Here is a 23473-nt window from a genome sequence, read left to right on the forward strand (position 1 = left end):
AAGTAGCAAGGCAAAGCAATGAAACAACGCTGGAGAACAAAAGTGGATAATGAGCTAACCCCATGCAATGTAAAACAATGTAATTACTCATCCCTGTGTGTGTCTTTCTGCCCTTGCAAATCATCCTTGCATCCGCCCCATCCATGCACCACTTCATATACTGCTTTTTGTTCTTTAAGCTTTTCGGTTCTCCCCTTCTGAGGATCTCATCTATCTTCTCCAGCCCCCGCTTTGTCCAGCTTCCCCTTCCACTGGCCTGTTCCCTCTTCCTCGGCATATTTGTTTGCAGTTCGATTCTCATTCCTGCTCTCTGGGTGGCCCAAACACTTCAAGCTCATTCTTTTGTGCTGGTCACACATTTCGGTATACCTTCTGTCACAGTGCGACAGGGCTCTTTTTCAGCAGGAGGTGTGTTGTGCTTTTCCAAGGGTGGCAACTGGCACAGAGAAACAAAACAGTGGAGGCGTTTGTGGTTTTTGCTATATACGGTGATGTTATTTACAGCAGGTATTTACAGCAGGTATATACCTGGTGTTCCTGGTGTTCACCCGGTGTCAGGTGTCCCTCCCAGAGATTTTCCCCTCTATCTCTCCTGCTTCCCCCCTTTTCTCCATCACCCTCCCCGCTTTCTGGGCTCATCAAAAGGGAGATTTGCCTGAGTAGAAAAGAATGAACGAAAAGGTGGGCGAAGATCTCATGGGCATGCTCAGCCCTTCCCGCCAGCTGGATCCATTCGTACAGCGTATAGGGGTCGTCCCTCCCCAAGGACCAGCGCAGCACCTCTGTGTTCAGGCCGTTCTTGAATAACACGCATCCAGCTAATGACATGCGAAACGTTACGATGTATCAAAGACATTGAAACGGCGAACATGACAGTGCCTTGGACTGCAAGATCAAACCAGTCTATCCTCCAAGAAATAAAGCCAGACTGCTCACTTGAGGGAATGATATTAAAGGCAGAACTGAAATACTTTGGCCACACAATGAGAAGACAGGACACCCTGGAGAAGATGCTGATGCTAGGGAGAGTGGAGGGCAAAAGGAAGAGGGGCCGACCAAGGGCAAGGTGGATGGATGATATTCTAGAGGTGACGGACTCGTCCCTGGGGGAGCTGGGGGTGTTGACGACCGACAGGAAGCTCTGGCGTGGGCTGGTCCATGAAGTCACGAAGAGTTGGAAGCGACTGAACGAATAAACAACAAACACCCCAAATACAATAATTTGAGCCTGGTCATTTGTGCCTGGAGTAAGATCTGAAAAGTTGATTTCTTTGATGATCCATTTGTTTGTTTTCTCAGCTATGCATGCATTCTCAGGAGTTTTTTCCACCACTAAAGTTCAGTAACTATGATTATATTGTTATTGTTATTATTGATATTGTTTACCCAATCATTTTCTCATGTGACAAAAGTGACATTTCTTTTTTAAAAAAATAATTTTTATAAAACTAACGCCAACTAATATAAAGTAAGAAAGTAAGAAAGTGAAGGGGAAAAGAAAGAAATCAAAGAAAAAGCAAAAAGTGCAGGAAAAGAAAAAGGTTGAAGAAAAATAGAAAAGAAATAAAAATTATAAGGAAGTGGCTTCCGATATTCTTCACAGCAGTTATAAATACAATATATTTTAACCTCTCTAACAGTACATCATATTACTTTTCTTTCTATAATCTCTCCTATCTAATCATCAAAACCATAAATCACAAGTCCATTTTAAAAAAATTTACGCAAAAACTCCATAAGAGGCTCCCAGTCACCAATAAATGTAGGTACTGTAGTGTCTTCTCTTTATCAAAGAAGTCAATTTATCCATTTCAGCAAAATCTGTCAACTTCACCATTCCTCTATAGAGTTGAATCTTTCCATCTCTGTGCATACAAAAATGTGACAACATCTCTGTTAGGGTGGAGTACAAGTGACCTGGATGCATTGTATAAAAAGACTGATTAACTTTTTCTCTGTAGCAGTTGAGAGTAACAACTATTTTGGGTGGCAGCTGTTAAGCAAGCATCTGCCTAGTTTCTGTTTCCTCTGCAAAGCAGATATTTACACAGACCTCAGAAAGTAAGCAGGGGGACAAATACTTTCAAGAGTTCCAATTTCTTTGTACATGTGTACACTGTTTTTGAAATTTACTAATGGTTCAGAGCATGACACAGAACCAGTGAATTCATTTTGTAATGTGCTCTTCTTGTTTTTTTTAAAGTAATTTTATTAAAAATTACAATTACAACAATAAAAACTAAAGAGAAAAGAATAAAAAGAAAAATAGAAGGTGCAGAAAATAGAAAAAAGAGAAAGAAAAATAGAAAAGAAAGAAAATAATAATATAGTAAAGAGAAAGAAAAGAAATATATAAAGAAATGACTTCCGCTTTCATCACAACAAGTATAAACAATTTAAGTAACCTATCACCCCCTCTTAAAATACAAGAAATGATCTCTTCTTCCCATATCCCATCTCTTGTCTATAAACAAATCCTTAAAGCCTTGTCATTTCAGTCCTGATATCAGCACAAGTCCATTAAGGGTTACCAGAGATAACAACATATCTATTTTAATCTTGATCAAATAAACCACCTCATATTCCTTCCTTTTACTTCTAACCATCTTAATATTTAGTCCCTTCAAATAATGCCCTAGAACTTGATTTCTTTTCATTTTCCTTTGTCCCTTCTCATGAAATTCTTCAAAGCCTTAACAAGCCTTTGTAAATCCAATATAGAAAAATTATCCAAGTCACTCTCTTGGTTTGTTATTTGTATATCCCTTTCAATTATTAAGACATCAGCCAGTTTCTTTTGTATGTCCAGTGTATCCTCTTTTTCCATATCATTCTTGTAGCCTGTCATTTTTAAATCCACTTTGAAATTCTATTGTTTAGTTGCTGAAAAGGCAAGTTTTTGCACATAAAAGAAAGAAATGGTTTGGGGTAAAAGGAAAACATGGTTTCCTGAACTTCAAAAGAAGGCGTGGATGCCATGCTAAAATGTAATATCACCTTAATTAAAAAGCTAATAATGAGGCCTAAAATTCCAGGTAACAAGATCATGGCTAAGCTCAGGATTTTACACCAGCACACCAACCTCATCCTCTGAATAAGAGAGGGAGGCACCTTGGGCTGTGCCATTGCCAGCCTCTTAAAGCCATGTTGCCAGTCCCACTCAGGAGAAAGGGAGGACCTACTTGTCCTGGCCCATCCACTCCCCCAGGCCAGCCCCTGTCTCCTAGCAACACTGAAGGAGAACCCACTGATGTAGTTCTGGGCACTGAGGATGACTTGAACAATGTGGAACAGATGCCAGGGGCCATCACTCAGGATGGGTCTGCCAGGAGAGTGTCTTTGGCTGGCTGGGGCCTTGTTGCAGTTGGTGGAAACTCATGGTTACAATCCAAAGAGTGAGCAGGGCTGGTGGGTGGAAAAGGGGTCTCCCTGGTGCACTCACTAGCAGGCATGCCTAGGGGATCCTTCAGCAGGGCCTCTGCTCAGTATCTACTCCCATCTGATTGTAGGCTGCCTCCCCCCATTTCTTAGGACTTCTCATTATCAGGGAAAAGTGGGTAATGGTTATGGCTCTGCATCCCCTTCAGATTAATTGTTGGTGCAGATTAATTGTTGCTGGGGAAAACCACGTTAATCTAAGGATGGAACATTTAGCAGTTCCAAAGGAGAACTTTGGGTATCTGGCTCAAGCCAAATTCTCTGGTAAATGAGATGCTATTAATCACACCAATTGTTTGGCACATTCTTCAAGGATTTGATTTAGTGTTTCCATCCAGCCACAACTTATGTCCGAACTTGTTGTTTCCTCTCAGTCTGTGGGAAGCGGCCTTTGGCACCCGACCAGGGCAACAGTATGCAGATTGTGGGTGGCATCGACACCTTGCCTGGGACATGGCCGTGGCTGGTCAGCATCCAGGTGTCCTCTTCCAAGGGACCTCAGCACTTGTGTGCTGGATCCATCCTTGCCCCCCACTGGGTGCTCACCGCTGCTCATTGCTTCAAGTCAGGGAAGAGGTAAGAAGACAACATCTCACAGCTCCAAAGGTCTCTGCCAGCACAAAGGAGTGTGAGGTTGCTTTTGATTTGTCACTTGGAGGCAGGCATGGGGGACCATTCGCAAAGGACACGCTCATTTTCCTAGACAGAGAATTCAGGATTTGGAAGACCACCCATAATTACCCCAGATTTGTACACTCCATGATTCATCTATGCCAATGTTTAACTAACTCTCCAGGACAGCCATACTGTCACAATTGGGTTTATCCTGAGGATGTCCTTTCTAATATGTGCCCTAGAAGCAATTATTCTGGGGCCAGATGCACATGTCATTTGCATGTCTGATACTAATAATTTACACATGCAATGGCCTTCAGCTCATTATTAGGCAGAGTTCAGGAGGCTGGGAGGTAGACCTCCAGAGTTTTGATGAAGTGGAACTCTGACGCCAACCTGGGAGAGCTCTCTTTGAAACACCAATTGGCTTCACACTTACAGATCGTTGCAACCTCAGAGGATTGTGATTGGTGCAACAGACATTTCCAATTTGCTGGACACTGTACAATTACGCTCTGTGTGCCGTATCATCCCCTACCAAGATTACAATCCACAGACTGAGGCTAATGACCTTGCATTGATAAAACTCAACAGCCCGGTGATCTTCAACAACTATGTTCAACCAGCTTGCTTGCCACATGTCACCATGGACTCTGAAGCCTTATTCTCAGACTGCTACATCAGTGGCTGGAACACCACCAACCTGAAGGGTGAGTGAGTAAGTGTGTTGGGAGACTAGGGAAGAGTTTTGCTCAGGTTTGGCTGAAAATGCAGAGACATTGATTGTGTAAATGGAGGAGATAACAGCTTTTCCTGCTGAGGTTGCATTTCAGTTGCATTGAGTTTTGCAGTGTTGCAAAGCAGAGCTTATTTTAAACAGATCAAGACTGAACACATTTAAGGCAAAATGGGTTACAGAAGCATCAGACTTGCTTCTAACCTGACAGGTGATGCTTCTGTGATCCATTTTGCCATAAATGTAATTCTGTTTGGTCTTGATCTGATAGTGGAAAAGCCACATGCAGTTGCAGCACTGGTCTAAACAAAAGTATAAAAGCATAAGAGTAGAAAGCAAATGAGCACACACACACAAACACTAACTGCAAGCCATGCTGTGGCTTCTGAGTCCACAGGGTCTGTGATCCAGTAGAGTTTCAACCTAGTGCAGATCCTACAGATTGATAACTTACATCAGACCAGCCAAGGGTCCTGCGGTATCTTAACAGCCAGTCAACTTATTATCCATAGATCACACTGCACCATCACATACATACAGAATAGTCCTGAGAAGAATTTCATATAAATACCACATACATAATAATGTGCAAGTGTACGCATAGAGAAGATCAGGTCCACATCATAGGCTCTGTGCAAGCTTACCCATCACTTTTCTGGAACAACTCTGTCCCCGTGTTTTTGGAACATCCCCATGGATTTTCTGAGATGTTATAGCTCACTGCTCCTGGGCAGGTGCTATCATTAACTCAGAGCATTTACACCCAGCCTCCTTCCTTGCCCTGCTTACCTCTGCAAAAGTTTCATGCCCCTGGGGAGAGTCCTTACCACTGTGATCGATTCTCCCCAGTTCCCACCATGGGAATCCACTGTGCAGCTCCAGAGAACGTAATGCAAAATGGTAATGCTGGGAATGCCCAATGACCTGAGCCCCTCCCTCTTTGCTGGAGGTAGGAAGACAAATGTGGAGTCCTGTAAAAAAGCTGTAGACCAGGGTGGGGTAAGGGACCAAGGGTGCTGCCTATCTCAGCAGAATGGACTTGCAAGAAGTCAGAAGCCACAGAAAAATGGAAACCAGGAGAACATCTGTCAGAAAGTGGCTACCTGGGAAAAGAAAGGTGGTGTAATGGTTGCCTATTCTAACAGACTCAGTCTCACAAGCAGGTGCTTAAGGATAACTGATTTATTGAAAGAATAGTGTGCAAATACAAAGAAAGCTGAGAATGAGCAAAAGTGCGCCAAATACAAACTAAAAACCCTCGCTTCAAACCCGGTCCCGCCCTTGCTCCCGCTTAGCAACCACCCCCTCCCAGGTGTCAGCAACCGTCACCCACATTGGCCTGAGAAAGTAACCTTGAACACAGTCAATAACCCAAACATACATTCCACAGTTACAGTAAGGAGATTACAGCCTGGCACGGCTGGAAATCTCCACTCAGCAAACACGGATCAGGAAATTGACATGCGAAATGTTACGATGTATTCAGAACATTGAAACAATGAACATGACATACCGCCCCCCTTAAAAACTCTAAATTAAGGAGCAGGCTTAGTAGGATAGGCAGCATGAAAACGGGCAACTAAAAGAGGGGAGTGAACATCGCGGGCAGCAACCCACTCAGGATGAGGGAAATGTTTCCACCAGACCAGGTATTGCAAAGTAGAATGAAGGCGTCGAGAATCCAGAATCTCTTGGACTTCGAAGTGTTGCTGACCATCAATCATAATGGGAGCAGGTGGTGAGGGTTGTGGATGCCAGCGATCCGAGTGGTGGAAGGGTTTGAGCAAGCTGCAATGAAAAACGGGATGCAAACGTTTAAGATTATGAGGCAAATCCAACTTAAAAGTAACAGGATTAATTTGGGCCACAATGGAAAAGGGGCCCACGAACTTTGGTGCCAACTTCTTAGAAGGTTGCAGAGACTTAATAAACTTTGTGGAGAGGTAAACTTTATCTCCAACTTTGAAAGGTGGCTGAGGTGCCCGTTTGGTGTCAGCAAAGCGTTTGTAAGCAGCTTGGGCATCGGCAAGAGCTTGTTTTATTTTAGGCCAGGAGTCCCCCAGATGCGCTGCCCAGTCTGCAGGGGATGAAGGAGGAGAGGTTGGTTGAGGCAGCTCAGGAATGGGCGCAAAATCTCGACCAAAGACAGTGCGAAATGGCACCTGACCAGTGCTCTGATGCACTGCATTGTTGTAGGCGACTTCAGCGAAGGGCAAGAGATCGACCCAATTATCTTGTTGATAGTTAACAAAAGCACTCAGGTATTGCTCCAGTGTTGAATTAAGTGTTGGCAGATGCTGGGAAAGCCTTTAGCCCAGGAGAGGTCAACAAAAGTCACACACCAAGCATTTCTATAAAAATAATTTATTTACAGAAAGCAAAAACAAAAGCAAAACATTTAAAGGACTTAGCCCCCTTTGGAGCAAGCCTTGCTGAGCTACATTTCCAGCAGAGAGAAAAAGAAGAAGTGAGAAAACAAGTCCGGGCAGGTCCTCCCCCCAGGCTATTTTGCATGAAGCACGTGCGAGGAGACAATCAAATGCAACCCCTTCACCTGGCCAAATGATTAGGTATAAAAGTAGCTTAATCTGTTAGTAGGAAAACCTCAACACTCCCCTTTTTATACTATAGATTAAGATGCATAACCAATCTTCTCTGACAACTTTATATGTCTTTCCATTCACATTACTTTACCATTATCTCCCCTTTGGTTTAACAGAAAGCTACCATCCTTCTTCCTGTGTTTTTCCAAACCTAGGTAATTGGTCACAACTCCAAGGCTTTTTAATATGAAATGGCTTTTCATGCAGGCTTCAAAATCAAGCCTTTGTTTTTCTGTTGATGTGAACAGCAGCAAATCATCAACAGAAATGCACAGATACATACAGCCTTGTTTGTCCTTCTTCATATATACACAGGGATCTGCTTTTCCTTTTTCAAAACCAAAATTCTGCAGTTTTTCATCTACTTTTTGGTTCCAGGATCTAGCAGCTTGTTTTAACCCATAGATTGTCTTCTGCAGTTCACAGACTAGATTCTCCCCTTTTTCATAGCCAGGGGGTTGCTGCATGTATAATCTGTGGTCTAAATCACCATAGAGAAATGCAGTTTGAATGTCATAGTGGTTAACTGACATTCCCTTGAGTGCAGCAACTTTTAACAGTAATCTAATTGATTCACCTTTAGTAACTGGTGCAAAAGTCTTGTCAAAGTCTAAATCTTTCCTTTGAGTGAACCCTTTTGCAACCAACCTTGCTTTCCATTTTTGGATTTTGCCATCAGCATCCCTTTTCAGTTTGAAAACCCACCTACAACCCAGACAGCATTCATTGGGAGGTAGATTTACCAGTTTCCATGTTTTATTTTCTTTCAAGGATGCTAATTCCTGTTGCATGGCAGAATGCCAATTTTGTGCAATCTCAGGTGGTAAAGCATTCACTTGTTCTAAAGACTCAGGTTCTGTGAATATGTGAAAAGCCTTTACTGTTTCAGCCTGAAAACGTGATGGAGGAACGCCTTTATTACTCCTCTGAGATCTGCGAGGTAATACAGGGCTTAAATTTTGACTCCTATCACTTTCCTGAGAAGCATCTGTCTCATCAGACAGATCTTCAGTTTGCTTTTCTGGTTTAATGTCCTCATCAGGCAAAAGATCACCATCAGCAAGTCCTTGCTGTTCTCTTGTGGTGGTCAGATCAACTGGAGAGCTAGAATTTAATCTCCCCCAGTTTTGTTCAGCAAAAGAAGCGCTTTTGCTAATTATTAATTTCTCTCCCATTATGAACCTGTAGCTCCTCTGGCTTTGTTCATAGCCAACAAAGATGGCTTTCTTTGTTGTGGGGCCTCCTTTCCTTCTCTGCTGTTTTGGAATGTGAACCCAAGCAGTGCTACCAAACACTCTAAGATGGCTTACCTTTGGTTTCACACCATAAAACAAATGGAATGGAGTGTCCTGAATCATAGAGTTATACAACCTGTTCTGAACATAACAAGCAGTCGATAAAGCTTCTCCCCAGTACTTAAAACATAATCGTGAATCTTTTAACATGCATTCCATCGCGTTTTGCAAGGTTCTGCCCTTTCTTTCAGCAACGCCATTTTGCTGAGGGGTGTACGGGTTAGAAAAAAATTGTTCTATCCCCTTTTCCACTAGGAACCTTCTGAATTTGTGAGAAAGGTATTCTCCTCCTCTATCACATTGGAGTGCAGATACAGGCCTAGGGAATTTTCCATTTGCCCATGTCACAAAACTTTTAAATTTCTCAAATGCCTCATCTTTATGTTTTAAGATGTAGATAAATGTGTATCTTGAGAAATCATCAGTGATGGTCATTGCATACCTTGCTTGTCCAAGACTTGGAGCAAAAGGACCAATAATATCAGAGTGTACAATTTCCAAAGGTCTAGTTGTAACTCTGTCACTGTGCTTACACACAGGAGCTTTCAGTGTTTTGCATTCTTTGTAAACTACACAGTCTAAGTACTTATTACAGGGTTTTATCTTTAGGTCAGCACACAGCTGTGGCATTTGTGCTATATACTTGAAATTAGCATGTCCAAATCTCCTGTGCATCAGGTGTACACATTGGTCATGATATGGTGTGTTGCCAACTGCAGCCTTGCAGCTTGGCTTCCTTGCATTTTGCACAATGTACAAGGAGTCTTTTAACATACCAGTAGCACACAATTTCCCATTTTTACGTATCTCACAACCATTTTTCTTAAATGTTATGATATACCCTGTTGCAGCCAATTGTGCCACAGATAAAAGGTTTGATTGTAAATTTGGCACATACAACACACCTTTTACAGTTTCTCCTAAGCAGGATAAATACAAGTCACCTTGTCCCATAATTTTGGTGACAGACCCATCAGCCAAAGATACACTTTGTCTTTCAGTTTTAGACAGTGACACAAAAGAGCTTTTACAATTACATAAATGACAACTGGCCCCAGAATCTAACACCCATACATCAGAATTACCCTTCTCAGCAACCTGTGCAATTTGGGTTGTCTGAAGAGCCTTCTTCTGTGTTGCCCTTGTGTTCTTCTGCTCTGTCTTTCTACCCTTGGGTCTCATGGCACAGTCTCTTTGCAAATGTCCAGCTGAACCACAAGTGAAGCATCGCTGGCTTGCTAGCGCTGTGGCCTCAGGTTCCTTTCCCTTCTTTTCCCTCATTTTCTGGTCTTGCAGCTTTCCAAAAGAGATGGGGGGGGGATCTTTCCTTTCTCTTCTCCCATTCAGCGAGTAAGCGCTGTGTAACATACGATGGGGTGAGGTCTGCTTCAGGCATAGCCTCCAGGGTACAAATCAACGTGTCCCACGTTTCATTTAGTGAGGACAGGAGGATATAGGATTTTGTGAGAGGTGTAAATTCCATTCCTCTCTCCTGCAACTCAACAAACAGCTGCTGAATATAATGCAGGTGCTCAGGAAGGCTATCTCCTTCTGCAAGGTAGGCTCTGTACAGCTTTTTCGTCAGAGTAACTTTACTCCCTGCTGTTGCCTTTACATATAAGTCTCTCAAAGCGTCCCAAAGTTGCTTTGCAGACTGCATGCCTCGCACGTGGACTAGCTGATTGTCCTCAACTCCCAAGATAATGGTGGCTCTAGCCCGCTCATCCTGTCTCAGCCATTCAGCACTGGGATTTTGGGGGGTTTGCTCACCAATTTGCAGCCAAAGATTCTCTCTGCGAAGATACATCTCCATCTTCAGGGCCCAATTCAAATAGTTGGTCTCTGATAGGTGCTCCAGAGGCATCGCTGAGGGCTGGGAGGTAGCCATGGCTTCTTCCTTCTTTTGCAAGTCACCTCAGCTGGCTTCTTTGTCCTGTAGACCGGCAGTTGCTGGAAAATCTCCAGGTGGCTCCAAAGAAAATCTTCACAGGTCTTTGCTACCTGCCTTTAAATTGTGCACGAGGTGTGGAGCTGATCTCTCTTTTCTCTCTGGGTTTTACTGGGCTGTTTTACTGGGCACATAACCTGTTGGCAGATGCTGGGAAAGCCTTTAGCCCAGGAGAGGTCAACAAAAGTCACACACCAAGCATTTCTATAAAAATAATTTATTTACAGAAAGCAAAAACAAAAGCAAAACATTTAAAGGACTTAGCCCCCTTTGGAGCAAGCCTTGCTGAGCTACATTTCCAGCAGAGAGAAAAAGAAGAAGTGAGAAAACAAGTCCGGGCAGGTCCTCCCCCCAGGCTATTTTGCATGAAGCACGTGCGAGGAGACAATCAGATGCAACCCCTTCACCTGGCCAAATGATTAGGTATAAAAGTAGCTTAATCTGTTAGTAGGAAAACCTCAACATTAAGCGCCTCTGTAGATCCGTCAGTCTCAGGATGCGACGCAGTGGACAGCGCTTGTTTAGTGCCCACCAATTTCATAAAAGCCCGCCAAAACTGGGAAGTAAATTGTGTGCCTCTGTCAGTCACCAAACGGGAGGGGCTCCCATGGAGTCTGTACACGTGTACAAAGAACAGGCAGGCCAGCTGTTGTGCTGAGGGAATGGAAGCGCATGGAATGAAATGGGCTTGTTTTGAGAAGAAGTCCTTTACAACCCAAATCACAGTTTTCCTCTGGCTTGGAGGTAAATCCACGATAAAATCCATATAGATCTCCTCCCAGGGCTGAGAGGGACTGGCCACTGGTTGGAGCAACCCTTGGGGCTTACCAACCTTCCGTTTAGAGCCAGCGCATACAGGGCAGGAGGCAACTTAGTCTTTAACATCCCTCCTTAGTGTTGGCCACCAGAATTGGCGTCTAACCAAATGGAGTGTTTTAACAAAACCCAAAATGCCCAGCCAGTTTGTCATCATGGGAACGGAGCAAAATGTCTTTGCGCAAAGCCTCAGGCACATAGAGACGATCGTTCTTCCAAGCAAAATCGCGGTCAAAAGTAACATTGTGTAAATTTGCTTGCAACCAAGTGTCAGATTTCAATTGAGAAAGAAACTGTTGTTGTGAGTCAGAGGGAACTGGCAAACGTCCCGGACGGGGTGAAAGTGAAGCATCTGGTTGCTGTGCACGAGTCTGGCTGCGGGTCACAGCTGCCAGACTCAATTGCGGCTCCGTCCATAGTGTACCTATCACATCAGGCACAGTGCTCGAATCTTGGGGTCTGCGGGAAAGTGCATCAGCCAGAAAGTTTTTCCTTCCCAGAATAAATTTCAACTTAAAATCAAAATGGCTGAAGAATTGAGCCCATCTGATTTGCTTTGGGTTGAGCTTACGAGGTGCACTGAGTGCTTCGAGGTTCTTGTGATCAGTCCAAACTTCGAAAGGGTGGGTAGCCCCCTCCAACAAATGGCGCCAAGTGTCTAAAGCTGCCTTGACAGCAAAAGCCTCTTTCTCCCAAATGTGCCACCGCCTTTCAGTCTCAGATAATTTACGGGAGAGATAAGCACAAGGCTTCAAACATCCCGACTCATCTGCTTGTAGCAGGAGCGCTCCAATGGAGAAATCAGAGGCATCCACTTGCACCACAAATGGTTTGCTAGGATCGGGATGCTGTAGAATGGGTTCTGCCGTGAATAGCTTTTTAAGCTTGTCAAAAGCCACCTGGCATGCGGGCGTCCATTTCAGCAATGCCCCCGGATTCTTTGCCCTCCGTGTGTCCCCCTGCCCTTTAGTTTTGAGTAACTCAGTGAGGGGCAATGCTATCTCTGCGAACCCCTGGATAAACTGCTGATAATAGTTCGCGAATCCGAGGAAACTTTGGAGCTGCCGACGCGTGCGTGGTGGTTCCCATGCTAGAATGGCTTCAATCTTAGCTGGATCCATTTCAATACCCTTGTCTGAAATTCTATAGCCCAAATAGTCAATTTGAGATTTATGAAACGCACATTTGGACAATTTAGCATACAGTTCAGCCTTTCTCAGCTTGCTGAGCACTTGTCTAAGCAGTTCTATATGTTCCTCAATTGTTTCAGTATAGATTAACACATCGTCCAAATACACCAAGACCCCTTTGAATAAATGGTCATGCAAGACCTCATTGATCAGTTGCATAAAAACCCCAGGCGCTCCCGCCAACCCAAAAGGTAACACTTTATACTGGAAAGAGCCCAGAGGGCAATTGAAAGCAGTTTTCCATTCATCCCCCTCCCTTATACGAATGCGGAAATATGCCTCCCTCAGGTCCAACTTAGAGAATATTTTCCCCTTTACCAGATGTGATAACATGTCTTTGATTAACAGGATGGGATATTTATTCAATATTGAGACTGCATTCAATCCACGGAAATCCGTACATAATCTCAAAGTCCCATCTTTCTTTGGTCTGAATAGAACAGGAGCACCCACTGGGGAACTGGCTAGTTTGATAAAACCCCTGGCTAGATTTTTATCGACAAACTCTCTTAGCGTTGCCAGTTCCTTTTGGGACATAGCATAAATTTTTGGCTTAGGCAACTTTGCATTAGGGATAAGGTCTATGGCACAGTCCGTTTTGCGGTGTGGCGGTAGCTGATCCGCCTCCTTTTCGCCAAACACATCTGCAAAGTCTTGGTATTGTTCCGGCAGTCCGTCTAGCGGACCAGTAAGGAGATGCAGAGTTGTTGCTGCCGCCCTCCCCACTTCGCTGTTGTCCAATTCATCCCCCTCAGGGGCTTTGTAGAATCCATCTGCAAAAGTCACAGTCCTGTGCACCCAATTTATGTGTGGGTTCTGCTGAACAAACCAAGGCATCCGCAAAATGACAAACAGACCCCCCACAGGCACTACCACAAAAGGCAGTTTCTCCCAGTGGCTTCCCATTTGCAATGCCACCATCCCTGTGGAGTGAGTCACCATTCCCCCCCCCCCCCGCTGTAGATCCATCCAATTCAGTGAAGATCATGGGCCGTTTCAAAGGGAACGTGGGTAACTCTAACGCAGCTACCACGTCAGGGTGCATTAAACACCATGAGCACCTCGAATCAACCATTGCCCACACTTCCACAGTTCTTGTCTGTGACTCCAATTTCACCTTCACTGTCATGGTAGGGAAATTTCCACTCACCGAAGCGTGGTCGCGCCCTTCCTCTTCCACCTGCCCAGCAGTGCCCTTTAAAGCAGGTGCTGGCATTTCCTGCCGGTTGATTAAGAACAGCCTCCTCCTCATCCCCAAAGAAAGGGACTTCCTCAGGTTCGACCTCCGCCAGCGCCGCCTTCATCTTTCTTGGTAGGGAAGGAGATTTTCCAGATGACTTTCCCGGCCGGTCTTCGGTCTTTCCCTTCGGGCACGCCGCTGCTCGGTGCCCCTCTTTTCCACACTGCAGACATTGCCCTCTCGCATAGCGTCGCTCCTTCTCTTCCTCCCAGGTCCGCTGGCTGGATTTCCCTGGAGGAGCCGAGGTGTGGGACCCTTTACTGAATCTCCCATATCTCATTGATTCTCGGTGGGCAAATGTCTCTAGGGCATGCTCAGCGCTGCTCGCCAGCTGAATCCAGTCATACAGGGTTCTTGGGTCCTCACGCCCCAGAGCCCACTTCAGAACTTCAGTTTCCAGTCCATCCTTGAATATCTCCACCAGCGTGGATTGGGACCAATCCTCCACTTTCCCAGCCAGTGCTTTAAATTCCAGTGCATAATCCGCCACGGATCGTGACCCTTGGTACAGTCCCTTTAATGCCCGCTTCGCTTTTTCCTCAGCTAACGGGTCTTCAAAATGTTGCCGTAATGCCCATAGGAATTCCTCAAAGTCTTCTAACTCCAGAGCGTCCGATTGGCACAGCTGTACATACCAATTGGCCACCCTCCCCTTCAGCTCGGTAGCAATGGTGTTTATTTTTCCCCGCTCTGACCAGAACCCCTGTTCCCAATCCTCCATATAACTGTTAGCATTAGTTATGAAGAAGGACAATTTGGTGGGGTCCCCATTGAACTTTACCGTGAAGGGTGGGGGTCTCGCAGTTTCTGGTCGCTCAGCCCTTTGCATGGCCCCTAGCGAGTGCCTCTCCACCGGAGGGGACCTCGAAATCATCACCCTCAGGCCCCTCTCCTCTCCTCGACACCGGACCCTGCTTCTCCCTCTGGGGGATGGTAGGGGTGACGGTGAAGTGGAATGCCTGCGGTGGGACCCTTCCCTTCCTTTTTCAGGTGACCCCCAGCCCATTGACATTTTCTTCAGCATGAATTCGACCGAGTCTAATTTTGCCTCCAACACCTTTATATGATCAGGGGTAGGTGACCCCTCGGGCGCTTCTTTTCTGACCACCTTAGGTGACAGCGGGTACCGCCGCTTCCAGGAGGCTTGAGCCGCCCCAGTTTCCGATTCCTCCTCCCAAGTAAGGTAGTCACCAGCCGAAGTACTGGTCGTTTCTGGTACTTTTTGACGTCCCTCCTTCTCCTTCGAGTTGGGGTTGGGTTCTGCCCGAACCTCCGGAGCGTCACTGCAGGGTACCTTCTCCACTCTAACCACCGTGGAGTTCAGTTCCCCTTCGCTCGATGCCTCGCTCTCCATCTCTTGCAATCTCGGTTCGTTCCTCGCTAGCGCTCCCCTTCACAGACGAATCTGGATAGGGGCTAGCGGAATAAGGGTTTTGAGATTCTCAGCTTTATGTAATGGTTGCCTATTCTAACAGACTCAGTCTCACAAGCAGGTGCTTAAGGATAACTGATTTATTGAAAGAATAGTGTGCAAATACAAAGAAAGCTGAGAATGAGCAAAAGCGCGCCAAATACAAACTAAAAACCCTCGCTTCAAACCCGGTCCCGCCCTTCCTCCCTCCTAGCAACCACCCCCTCCCAGGTGTCAGCAACCGTCACCCACATTGGCCTGAGAAAGTAACCTTGAACACAGTCAATAACCCAAACATACATTCCAGAGTTACAGTAAGGAGATTACAGCCTGGCACAGCTGAAATTCTCCTCCCAGCAAATGACAGACACGGATCAGGAAAGTGACATGCGAAACGTTACGATGTATTCAGAACATTGAAACAATGAACATGACAGGTGGAAATGTTTAGCTGGGAAGGCTGTGTTGTTTGTTTGTTTGTTTATTTTTACTGTGGTGTGCTGAAGTTTCCCATCAGATCTTCTTGTAACACTATTGCAAGAATAGTAATAATAGCAGGAAACATCCTGCCTCTTTACTGTGCGATGTTTTTATCATAAACTGGTGGCATCTTGTGTTCTGCTCAGAGCATACAATTTTTTTGAATATTTTTTCTTTCTTTTCTTTCATATTAAACCTGGCTGCTGTTTTCCTGAAATCTGAAGGACCCTGTAATTATCTGCTTCACTTTTGAACATTTGCATTGGGGATATTTAAAATATAAAAGGATGGGTGGGTAACAAAATGGATTTTGTTTATGCCTTGTGAGATTGGTCAGTCTCCCAAGGAGAGCTGAAGTTCTCTTGCCCCCCACACAACTAAGTAACATAGCCAGGGGGCTGCAGTATAGAAATTATTACTTTTTGAAAAAATGTATTTGATTGCCAGAAGGGGAGCACGGGCTGTGAGAGCTCCATATCTTGCGTATACCTGGATTGGGAGGATCTCTGGTGAGGCTTCTCCTGGAAGATAGGTGGTGGCAGTGGGAATGATCCAGCCACTATTACCCTAAAGCAGTGTTCCTCAACCTCAGTCACTTTAAGATGGGTGGGGAATTCTGTGAGTTGAAGTCCACCCATCTTAAAGTGGCTGAAGTTGAGGAACACTGCCCTAAAGCATCAGGTGGACCTCTTCCATGTTGGTGGTCCTGGCAAATCCAGCATGCCTCATTAGCATGTGCATTAGCATGTAAATTGAATTCATCCCACAATGCAACTCTGAGGAAGCTGTTTGTTGCCACTCCCATTTCCCCTCTGTCTCTCTTTCTCCTTCTTCCACCTGTCCTAACAACCAGGAAACACACTGAGACAATGAACTGGTCTCTAATATTTATTGCTAGTACTTAACAGGAATCCTAACAAACTGAAGAAGCGTGGGAAAAACCCAGACATATAACCCCCAAGGGTTAAGGCGGTCCCGATCTGTGTCTCTTTGAATGGCTGAACAATTCATCAGTGCTACACATGCGCTTGACAGTCTGGATGGGAGCCCCCTGCTCGCCATCCTTACTCATGACACCACCGATTGAAAAGGCAGCATGGATGCTGCTCTCTTCATCAGTGCCATGTGCTCAGGCTTTGATGAAGACTTCTGCCCCTATCTTCCACACAGCTCTTAGCAGCTGTAGGGCTGACAGTTTAGGGTGAATCAAATTTAGAAAGAACAGAAGATACAAGGAATTTCATCTTTTCCACCAAACATGGATGTAACCAAACCAAGAATAAAGTCAGTAAGATATTCTTTTTACTTCTTAACCTACTCTGTCTGAGCATGTGATTGTTTATGCCTGGGAGGGCTAAATGTGTAAGATCAATAACCTGTGTTTCTCTGATGTGCTCAGTAAGGCTATCTAAGATAATATCCTTTTTCTGAGTACAGCTTCTCAGCTGTGTTAAGCTCTGCTCCATTTCAGTGGTTCTAGCAGGCCACTAAATGGCTTCAGGGCTTCTGGGAGGTGGGGCTTGACACTTCCAGCTCTCCACCCTATGGACTCAACTGTTTTGCCACAGTAATGTCTTTTTTGAAGTAGAAGCTGAGCCGATAGTTAATCGACTCAGCTTCCAAAGGCCTACGGTGTTGTGAGAACTGAGGGGACGGCACCAAACTCAGACTGACACAGCCCCCAGATCTGGCAGGGTCCTGAGAGAGAGAAGACAGCTTGTTCCTTACTCCCCTGTTGGCAGTTATTTGTTGATGTCTCTGTTTAAAATAGCCAATTGCATTGGTGGGTTCTTCTGTGGTTATCTGGGCACCAATATGTGGGTTCTGGGCTGCTCAGAGCTTCACCTGGGAATGTTGTGCAGCTGAAAAATGCTTTGGGTGAACTGGCTGCAGACCAGAGGCATGCGGATCCGGCCTCCCCTCTCAGGTTTCCTTTGATTGCGGCAGGAGCAACCTGAGGAACTTTATCCATTCTTGGCTTCCATTTCTTCATTCCCTTTCTTCCTCTTAGCCTAACTGCTTGTAATTTTTTATCCTTTTGTAATTGTTTGGCTCTGGATTAAGGAAAAGAGAGGGGAGGATGTCTGGAAGTATTGCTTTCCAGTGCCAGCAGCATGTTTCTTCTCACCGTTAGGCACTTGGCCTCTTGCGGGTTAATACAGAACTATCTGGCTGACATTTATCTCCATAGAATTTTCTTAAACACGCTTCTCTATATTTTGCTTTCTGTTGATGGAGGAAGTCTCCTTACTCTCTAAGCCAGCCTTTCTCAACCTTTTAACTCCTGAGGAATCCTTGAAATATTTTTCAGGTCTGGGGGAACCCCTGCACATTCAGGCTCAAATAGAGGCCAGAAGTTACAATATTATTATATTCCTTTCATGGGCGGGACTGTCTATATTTTTATTTATTTATATATTATTCAAATTTCTATTACTGCCCATCTCCCCCCAAAGAGGGGGACTGGGCGCTCGACAATAAAATTATCCTTTAAAAACCATGCATTAATAGTGTTCTTAAGCTAAAAACAAAGAATGACACTTACTTCTTTAATGTGAAGTTGCCAGAATTTGAAATAATTTTTAAAATAAATCGTGATCTCCCAGGGAACCCCTAGTGACCTCTCATGGAACCCAAGGGTGCCACGGAACCCTGGTGGAGGAATCCTGGGCTAAGCCTTCCTCTCTGATCTGCTCCTGATCCCACCTCATTATCAACATCACATCGGTCAGGACCTAACTTGACACTGACACCTATTTTGGAAGCATAGCTTAATGACATGCCTGCAAGGACCCTTCACCTTCCTCCCATACCTGTCTAGATGGTTTATCTCCCTTGCACACACCTAGCAAGAGGAGCTGAGGTATGATTTTGTGACTGATATGGCCAACAACTAGAAAGTAAAAAAAGAAAAGCAGAGATCTTGTAGGTTGCTCATCTTATTTCATCCCTCTATATTTATTGAATACTACCACTTTTTATGCCTTTACCAAATGCCATTTGTGCTACAGTTGATGGTTTCTGAGGTAAGCAGTCTGTCTTCTCTGCTAATGCAGGCTCCTGCCCAAATATTATGACCCATTCAGGGAGTGAATGGTCACACTTGTGCCTGTGCCATTATTGTGGATTTGCTCTTCATTTGATTTTGTTTGTTTAAGGATGTAAACTACAGAGAGCTGCTTTGGATCTCTCAGGCGCTGTCAGGATTCAGGCTGATCTGTACTTTTTGCTTATAGGTAGGAAGACCTTTGATATCTTGCAGGAAGCCAGAGTGAAGATTCTGGAGACCAAAAAATGCAATAGCAGCTGGTGGTACAATGGGGCCATGAGTCCTTATACCCTGTGTGCTAGATATGAGGATGGAGGCACTGAAACTTGCCAGGTAAGGAACTCCTTGTTCTTACCCTGACTGGTGATGGTTCACTAGGCCACTTAGCAACTCTGCTAATCTCCTAGTTTCTCCATTCACTTAACCTATGAGTCAATCTACAACTGGTCCTCTAGATGATGCACATCAATACAAGACTCTAGGCCATTCAGGCAAGATGACTTGGTTTTCCCCAAGTGGGATGCTTTCTTCCTTTTTCTTTCTCTCCACAGGGGGACAGCGGGGGACCCTTAATGTGCAAGACATCCCCCACCTCTCCATTCTACGTGGTTGGGATCACCAGCAGGGGCAAGGGCTGTGGTGAGGGAAGAAATCCAGGAATCTACACTTCTACTCAGGCCTTCCTTGAATGGATCCGTGGTGAAATTGTGAAAGTGGAAGAGACGCCTCTCCAAAAGAGGAAACCCTCACACAGAGGTTGGACTAAAAATGCAGTAACACTCCCAGCTTCCAAAACTGAGATTTCACAGTTCTCCAAGAAATATTTGGAGGAAGACCTGACCTACTTCCCTATGACTGAGTTTCCAGAGGTGGATACAGTCCCTTTGTCCATGCATGCCCTTCCAGCAATTCCCAGCACCTCTCCGGAAGTGAACACAGTCCCTCTGCCTACTGAACGCCCTTCACCATCCTTCAATTTCCCTCCAGAGACTGATACAGTCCTTTTACCCACAGAACCACCTCCAGTAGCCTCTGATACTGCATCAGAGATAGACAGAGTGCTTCTGCCCACAGAACTCTCTTCAGCAACCCCCCTGAACCATCCAGAGATGGACATAGTGCATGCCCCTAGATGCTCACCTAGCAGAACGTGACACCTCTCTCAAGCTTTTCAGAAGGGCAAATTATAATGCTGCCTGTCTCCAGCGGTGGAACACCATGAAGTGTCTTTCCCCAGAGACAGAGCCAAGTGTCCTTATGCAGTCTGCATTCATCCACCCTGCAACTCCATCCTCATTCCTTGAACTGCTAGATGTCTCTGTAGAGGTAGTGTTCATCTTAGAACCAGTGTGCAATCCCACAAAATCAAACCCACAACTTTAACCCCTCCATATATCACTGCAGATAAACCTTGCTCTCTCTAAGGACTTCCCATATCACTTCAGGGGTAAAAGCAAATTTGGATCCTCTGTGTATTACAAGAAGCCCAATCGTACTCCAAAGTCCCCCAGTTTGATGATGCTGGACACAGATGTTTATATAGCAGATGATATTGCAAGTCCATAGATTTTTCAGAGCCATGCCATACATATTCAGTGGATCCATATATATCCAAAGAAACACTTTTCACTATGGAGCACCAACACACTTGTCCAAATTCCCCATCATAAATAGTTGCCTGGTTGCCTCTTGGTTGATTGCTTGTTTACTTCTGCAGAGTAACCAAACATTCTCCAAAGTTGCCATAGATTCCTTTAGAAGCAGCTGCAATTTGGAAGTTCTAGAGAAACCTCATATTCTTCATGCATCTTCTCAAAGCAGAATTGCATTTGGGAATCCCCCAATATTCTAGAAAATAAATGCACATGTCCTGGCTCCTATGTATGCATGTCCAGCCCCAAGCTCCATGCTCATCTTCTGGGTCCTTTGGCCAAAGCAATACTTCCACTCTCAGTCGCATCCTCAGGCTGACCTCAAATGGCCAGATGCATCTCAGGACACATAGGAGCAGGCGCCGGCCCTTTCCCCAACTCCGTTATTTGGCCCCATCCTTAGAGGTTGGTGCTCCGAGTTTCCAAGGATACAGCAATGGGAAAGCACAGGTGTGATACAGCCTATGACAGATGTTCAGCTCAGGATGATCAGAAACAGATTTCTCGGTGAGCATCTTTGGACAAAGATGCACCTTTCTGCCCTGCTCAGCAGTACAGCACATGTACATCTGACCAGACGGATCGTATGCCGGGAGAACAATCTCTCTGCCTTGGCCTCATTCGTTTCACTGGCGGCCTGGGGACTATAAAGGGGTCAATGATGATAAAAAGGTAAGGAGATGTGCTAAGGAGAATCATGGAAATCCATTTTCTTCACAGTAAACTCAAAGTCTGTTGTAGACAGTGCAAAACTTCATTCCAGTGAGGTGTCAGCCATATTTGTTGTGAGAAAATGTGGTACTTAATTAGACATTTGTGGATCTCATGTATGACTACATATGATTCTCTGATGTTTGGACATGAATTATGCTTCCTTAGCCTGCAGGAAACGGTCAGGGTGGGGGGTGGAGGGGGTGAGAAAACCAGCTCTGTGGTTCTGGTTCTTTTTCTCTTGGAGGAAAAGAGCCACCTGTCTGGTCCAGATGACCGAAGTAACGAAGCTCCTGCAGAAACGAGCATGAAATACTGTTACTTCAGGTCCTTGTGTGAAGTCCACCTTTTCCAACCTGATGTCCTCCAGATTTAAGTGTGCCAGCTGAGAATGATAGGGTATGTCCTCGAAAATAGGTAGAAGCACCAGATTGGAAGAGACTTACTGAACAGGATACAACAAGATTCCAGGAAAGGAAAGGAAAGGAAAGGAAAGAAGGAAAGGAAAGGAAAGGAAAGAAGGAAAGGAAAGGAAAGGAAAGGAAAGGGAGTAAATGGATGAAGAAGGGAAGGGAAGAGGAAAGGGATCAGGAAAGGAAAAGGGAAGGGATGGGGAGAGGGGAGAGGAGGGGAGGGAATGGATCAGGAGAGGAGAGGAGAGGAGAGGAAGCTTGGACTTATTCAAAGATGGATGAGGAGAAGTCCACATTATGAACTGAGTATGTTCTCATGCAGAACCCTGTCTCAAAGGGAAGGGGGATAAGAAATGAGGAAGGGAGTGAAATAGGACAACAGTAGTTCCTATTTTTCGATCTGCTGAGTTGATCAAAGAGAGAGGTATGCAGTAAAAAGCCAAACCTGGAGAAGAGCAGAGCTTGGGTGTCCCCAGGCTGCAACTGAAGGTGATGGGTAGCAAGAGGAGATCTGTAGCCTGTTTTGCTGGAAAAGGAAGATGAGATTTCAAAGCTTTCTTCCTTGCTGCAAAGACTGGGCCTTGCAAACCCAGTTTGCTCAAGAGGCACAGCCAGGCACTACCAGAAGGGCGATTTCCCCGCCTCTAAATTCCCTGCTGCCAGGTCTTCTGAACAAAACCCAACTGACCCAGAGCAAGAGGTGCTGCCAGGGTCTTCCGTCGCTCTCCTGGAGGTGCCTAAGACTCAGCTCTGCCTCTGCTCTTCCGGGGATCTTGTGGCTGCTCAGCCGGCAGGAGGCAAGCCGGGGCCCACTTGCTTGGGCTGCTCCAAGATGCAGAACAAGCTTTTGGATGCGTAGGCAAAAACATGGCAGGGAGATTTTGTATAAAACTGTTGAATGATCTTTGGTTGGACTCCTGATGAAACGGGCTAGGGTTAACCATTTTTTAGAAAATGTATAATGGGTTAGTGTATTTTGTGAACCCACCTGGATAGTTGAAGTTTCACCGAGCTGTACAAACAATGGATTAATTCAACAACCAGACTAAGCGTATTGGGGGAACGTAGCCTCTCTTTGTATGTGTTAATAAATATCCAACTTGTGGGATAAATAGAAAACATTTAAAACCACTTTTAGAAAATACCTAGCTAAAGGGAAATGAGAGATGCTGAAGTAAACTTGAGACTGTCAGAAACTTCAGATAGACAGTCTGGGTACCTTGAGCCAGTTTCAGCCTCATTAGCTTGCAAAGAACTTTGTGGGGAAGTGCAATATTTTCAGGCAGGACCAAAACTTTTTTGCTCTTGAAATGGATGTGTTCCTTGATGAACGAGTTGCTCCAGCATTCTCTGTGAAGCTCCTGGGATGGACCAGCGGCTGGTCCCTTTGCATCCTTCCAAAAAGCTGCTAGGACCCCTTACATAATTTGGCCGCTGCTGAATATCGTGGATTAACATTCTGAGATCCGCTTCTCCCACCAGTCAAGGAGGGTGTTCTAGCAATGCTTCCAGAAGATGCTTAAGCTTCCAGAATGTCTATTGTGAAGACATCTCACAAGCCCTGCCATGATCACCAAACCTCTTTCAGCAATTATTTAGAGCCAGCATCACGGTAAGTGCTATAGTAAACACCAGACAAAAGTGGCTGCTTCCAGAGAGCCCTTCCATGGTGGAGTCCACCTGACTAGTCCATGCAGTGATGGGTGACCTATTCCTCCCATCCCTCAGCCACTAGTCAAGGCCAGGCTTGTCTCCAAGCAACACAGAAGGAGAACCCTCTGATGTCAGCATCTCAGTGCTGAGGCATGACTCAAACAATGTGGAATAGAGGCCATGGACCATTGCTCAGGATGGGCATTCTTCTTGAGCTGTTTCT

At 45.2% G+C, this 23473-nt stretch overlaps 1 protein-coding gene across 1 annotated transcript; it reads left to right on the forward strand.

The window, feature by feature from the left end:
- The first annotated feature begins 3641 nt into the window (after positions 1 to 3641).
- On the forward strand, positions 3642 to 20395 carry LOC134501133 (acrosin-like). The gene is made up of 5 exons (XM_063308741.1): positions 3642 to 3702; positions 3813 to 4014; positions 4489 to 4763; positions 19009 to 19154; positions 19373 to 20395. Exons 1-5 carry the CDS (start codon positions 3642 to 3644, stop codon positions 19973 to 19975), a joined length of 1287 nt encoding a protein of 428 aa, XP_063164811.1. The 3' UTR covers positions 19976 to 20395.
- The last annotated feature ends 3078 nt before the right edge of the window (positions 20396 to 23473 follow it).

Source organism: Candoia aspera, chromosome 7, assembly GCF_035149785.1.
Source record: "Candoia aspera isolate rCanAsp1 chromosome 7, rCanAsp1.hap2, whole genome shotgun sequence".
NCBI classification, from domain to species: domain Eukaryota; kingdom Metazoa; phylum Chordata; class Lepidosauria; order Squamata; family Boidae; genus Candoia; species Candoia aspera.

Coding starts and splice junctions, on each gene's coding strand:
- LOC134501133 (XM_063308741.1), top strand. CDS start 3,642: ATGGAACATTTAGCAGTTCCAAAGGAGAACTTTGGGTATCTGGCTCAA. Junction 3,703..3,812: donor GGCTCAAGCCAAATTCTCTG/GTAAATGAGATG, acceptor GTTTCCTCTCAG/TCTGTGGGAAGCGGCCTTTG. Junction 19,155..19,372: donor GAGGCACTGAAACTTGCCAG/GTAAGGAACTCC, acceptor TTCTCTCCACAG/GGGGACAGCGGGGGACCCTT.